Below are 5,257 nucleotides of genomic sequence, written 5' to 3' on the forward strand. Positions count from 1 at the left end.
CTGCCACCTCCTCTTAATCTGGTCATCTCCCATCAAAACTTTGTCGTCGTCATCTTTTATGCACCTCACCTGGTCTAGATCTCGAGTTGTCCTCTCTCTCGCCTTAGCGAGTCGGAATAACTTCTTCTCCCCACCTTTGTTCCTTAGTTCCTCATACAGACGAGCAAAAGCTGTCGTCTTAGCCTTCGTCACTGCCATCTTTGCCTCCTTCCTAGCTACCTTATACCTTTGACTGTTCTCTCTCTTCTCCTCCTCGTTAGTGCTCCCTACTAACCGCAGGTAAGCCGCCTTCTTCGTTTCCACTTTACCTTGGACAACTGCATTCCACCATATGAAACAAAAAAGAAGTCTCACACAACTAGTGTCAACAATGTGAGGCATAAAATAAAATATTTTGCAGCGCACCTAAGTGTTTCGTTTGGTACGCAAGTTAAAATTAAAGGAACTGAAAAATCAGAAACTGTTCCTTATGTGTTAAATCTTGGGAATGTCCCCAGCTACTGAACACTACCTTGGCTTCTCCGTTTCAGATATAAGAACACTTAACATAACAAACTCAGTCGCCAGCCCGTACAGACAATTCATATCATCGATTCATTTACACACACTCACAAAGCTGTATCTTATAACACTCTGTATTCCTAAACAATTATCTAAAACCGTAGGTGGAATGATACTTCACACCTATTGACTTAAAAATACTGGATATGCTTTTGATGAGACATTTATAAAGTCATTCGTTAATACAGCATATGTTTAGATATTACTTTATACAACATTACATAGGTGATCCCTTTGGGATATATGCTTAGTAAACATGCAGTAACTTGGCCATTCTATTATGGCAAACACAAAATGCAGGAAACTATCTACACTTTACTGGAGAGCAACAAAATAAGAAAAGATAAAACACCTACTTACATCTGCAGGTTTTTGCTCTCTTAGCTCCTATACTAGGGGCCACTATATATGCATATTATTAAGGCCTAACGAAGGGGACGTTAAACTTGCTCCTCAATCAGCTAGTTGCCTGTTGTGGTTCCAAGTAAGTCCCCGGAAGTTTCAGTCTCAGTATCTAAAAACAAGACTGATGGGAGAGTGGAAAGCCATAGCTTCTGCCAGCTGAGGGGCTTACACAACTGCTAGTGGCGAATGACAACTGTCTCCATTGTGATGTATTTGGTTTTGGACAGCTTTCACAGCTGCTACTCTTGCTGCAGTGGCGGACTTGTTGGCAGCTGTAACTGCCCGTTTTACTCTTTCATCCACCTTTGTCACATTGATAGCTTTCTCAGAAGCTTGTCTCGCTTCCTAATAACAATAAAGAAATTTATGAGCACATTGAGGTAGCGATAATTAACACTAGGTTATCCATATTTTCCTTTTTAAGAAAGAGGACTAAGGTTTGCAGCTTGGTTTTCTCGAAAATCAGAAAGGAACATCTATAAGAACTACTCTCTTCATCCAAATGTTAATACTGAGTGCACAGCCAAATGAGGATGTCAGGAAACTAAATTATTACCTGGACTGCATGAAGCACTTTAGAATGGTCGACTGCAGAAGGAGATCCGGGGAGGGCGCCAAGACTTGTTGAAACATTAAGAATCCCATTCTGCCAGTGACCAGACTGAGTTTCCCCAGTTCTGAAAGTGTAAATGCCAAATCCTTGCCTCTTACCCTCATGCCACGCTCCTTCATAGCGATGTCCATTTCCAAAATGGTATACTCCAAAACCATGCATCTTATCCGCAAAATACTCTCCAGCATATGCATCCCCATTTCTGCATAGTCATGCAAATCAACAAACTGGTGAGTAAATACACATGCACCAAAATATTACCCCAAGAAAGAGAACAGAGGAAAAAGAAATAGAAGTGTATGACAGACATAGTACACGAGTAATTGATAGCTTATTGATTTTTGTTTACCAAAACAATTACGTATCACTCACTGATACATGACGTGGTACTGAAGAAATTAAAATGAAACCACGCAGCAGCAGAACATGCATTTAGGGAAATAGAAGTAATTGCATTCAGGGGGGGTCAGCATAAGAAAACAACAAGCTTTTAACGATAAAAAAGAAAAAAAAACAAGCTTTCTTGTTCCTGTATCATATGTAAGTTAAACCCTCAGCAGTCTTTCATACAGCTGATATAAAAGCAATATGGTCAAGATAACAATAACTGTCTTACTCCATGTTTGACGTAATGGATATGAGGATAGAGCGCAAAGCATGTCAAAACCAAAAAAAAAAAAAAACACATATTGCATCGGATTTTGGACATTGTCTTCCGAATTTTTGAGTCTAAAGTTTAAAAGAGCACAAAAACAACAATTTGATATCCTTATATCTCTGACATATTCATTATGCTCAGATATTGAGACATGATTCAATATATGCAAATGAATATGGTACAAGCTGAGAGTCAACCATGAGGCAAAGAAGCCAGAGATGATGAAAGAAAGAAGTTAAGGACAACTTACTACAAAAAAGAAAAAGAAGTAAACTCACAGCTCAATAGAAAACAGAACAAAATACTGGATATGAAGTAAGAGAGGTTGGGGTTGGACTGGTCCTTTCAGCTTAAAAAATGATCTATATGCAGATCATATCTATAATCCAAAATAGGTAGCACCAGTCACCTCTAAAATATAGATTTCAGCAACAGTGACAAACATTCAAGGACAGCTAGATAAAGTCTTATACTTCGTTTACTTGCGTTGAAACACGGAAAGATGCATTCACCATTTCAAAACGCAGAGAAATAATCCTTGGAAAATTCCACAGTAATTTCATCCATGAATGATAAAAAGGGGAAATAAACAATAATGTTGAACCAGGTTTCTAAGAATATTGTTCACAGAAAATATCTTTCATTGGACATAAAGGAAAATATAGGTGAAATGAGTTCTCTCAAACTGTCAAACATTTAGTGTAACGAAGAATCTTAATCTTTGCACTTTGCTTGTTCTCACATTTAATGTCAATAATTAAATGCATCATAATCCATAATGTATGCGGGAACTTGGTTCCTTTAAGGATTCTGGAGATTATTCCAGAGTTCTTAGCATCACTGGCATATAACACTGATAAGCAAGTATCCTGATGTTAAATTAACCATATAATTGAAGGACGATTCACGTTTCCAATCGCGAAAGCAAACACGTCGAAAAAATGGAACTATCCCAACAAAAATTGTACTAATTGAGCCAATCATGGTACATAAACAAGTGAAAATGGCAAGCCTTAAGTCATTGAAAATCCACATAAACACAAAAGCTCGACATGGAATTTCAAAAACATATCAAGTTAATAACTAGATATTCGAAAAGAAACAGTTGTAAATGCTCAAGTGGTTATACCTGAAATGGTAATGACCCAATCCATGTTTGATACCCCACTTAAACTCTCCGGTATAACTGCTTCCATCTTCACAAGTATGAACTCCAGAACCATGACACTGCCCATTACACCACTCCCCAGCATACAAATCACCTGTATAAGACCTATACATCCCAACTCCATGTCTCAATCCTTGCCTATATTGCCCCCTATACCGGCTCCCTTTCATCCATGTTTCAACCCCGTATCCATCATACTTTCCATCTATCCAATCACCCTCATACCTCCCACTCAAACGATAGTAATACACGCCACTTCCCGAACATTTCCCTTTATGAAATTCACCCTCATAAACATCACCATTGCTGTAAACTTGCACCCAACACCCCGAAATCGGCTTCCTTTCTGGTTTAGGCTTTGACCCTATTGACCAAACAACCGAAGGTCGATTCTTTGAGGCAGTAGCTGATGAATGAAGATTAATAGACAAAGTTCTACCAAGAAATGTACGGATAGAAGGAACACAAGGGAGAGTTACACAAAGTGAAATCACAAGAAAAGCTAGTATTATAGCAGTAACAATAAAAAGAAAGTAAAGAAAAGAACCCCAGTAAGGAGTTGAAGTCAACAAGTAAAGTGAAGGCAAAGAAAGCAAAATAAAAAGCTTAATATGGACTCTGATCCAAGAAACATGACAAGAGTGATGAATCAGCTTAAGAGTGATTCTTTTTGTGGCTAATAACACAGGAACAGAACAAGAACATAAGAAAGACTGATTTTTTGAAGAATTGTTTGACTTCAAGATTGGAACTTTAAAATGGCTTTGATGTGTTGGAGAGTGATAAAGGTTGGAACTTTGAGACATTATTGGCCTTTTATGAGGTGTTGACAAAAGGGTTTTGTTTGGTGATTGATTCTGACAAAAAGGTTCATTTATAAAGTGAATCTGATTGGTTGAAGAATCTGGTGATGGGATCTTGATTTGAAGATTAATTTTGGATGGGGTTGATTGTTTTGGGATTGGGATTTGAAGGTCAGGCTGTTGTTCTTGACCTATCTGAACTTCAAGATTTTGCTGATGCATTTACATAACAGAAAATATGAAACTTCTTTTTTCTTTTTCACTCAAAAGTTCAATTTTTTTCAATTCTATGAAGCTTTTGATGTGTTTTTGTGTAGGTTTTTGTGCTTTTTGCAGTTTTGTTTTTCTTGGCTTGACTGAGGATGGCGGTCTAAGAAGATTGTTGTAATGGCGTCTGGAATTTTTTTGCAGAGGAAAAGAGCAAAGTGGGGTTAAAGTAGAACCAAATTTAAAGGTTGGATAATGGGATTATTTATTGGTATATATTTATACACCCATAAGTGGTTAGATTTACTACTTGGCCATTGGGTTTGTCATTTGTGTCATTGCCATACCCCAACTCGAATATTCTTGTTGCACAAAATGTCTGAGCAAATATTAGCACAGGCACCTAAATCATTCAACAAGTTGTTGATGTTTTGCACTTGTCGTCTGACCATATATACATGTTAATTAACATGTAATTTTATCGCAAATTAAACTTGATTATAATAAATTAATATAATTTGATATAATCACTGTGTGCAAGTAAATTACCGTAAACAAGTGATGCTATCTTACTCCTAATAATCAAAAAATATTAAAAATTTAACAACAAATAATAGGGCGATGTGAATTGTGCTTGTTTAGAGTTTAAATTTTATGCATAATTGTCGAATAAACAATTAGATCATCTAACCTATTATCACAAATAAAATAAAAAATATGTTAACCATTTGTCAAACTTATCGGCGGGCCACAAACCAGAGTGGTCAATACCCAAATGGATCATTCGCCATTTCTTATGACTCCTTGAGCTAAGCGTTTGAAAATGAAATTTGTACGTACGA

General features: G+C 37.0%; 1 protein-coding gene across 1 annotated transcript; it reads right to left on the bottom strand.

The window, feature by feature from the left end:
- Positions 1 to 687: 687 nt before the first annotated feature.
- On the bottom strand, positions 688 to 4,572 carry LOC104243632 (uncharacterized). The gene is made up of 3 exons (XM_009798852.2): positions 3,367 to 4,572; positions 1,523 to 1,781; positions 688 to 1,311 (listed from the first exon to the last, which is right to left on the bottom strand). Exons 1-3 carry the CDS (start codon positions 4,428 to 4,430, stop codon positions 1,132 to 1,134), a joined length of 1,503 nt encoding a protein of 500 aa, XP_009797154.1. The 5' UTR covers positions 4,431 to 4,572; the 3' UTR covers positions 688 to 1,131.
- Positions 4,573 to 5,257: the final 685 nt, after the last annotated feature.

The sequence above is a fragment of the Nicotiana sylvestris genome, chromosome 8 (assembly GCF_000393655.2).
Source record: "Nicotiana sylvestris chromosome 8, ASM39365v2, whole genome shotgun sequence".
Lineage (NCBI taxonomy): Eukaryota > Viridiplantae > Streptophyta > Magnoliopsida > Solanales > Solanaceae > Nicotiana > Nicotiana sylvestris.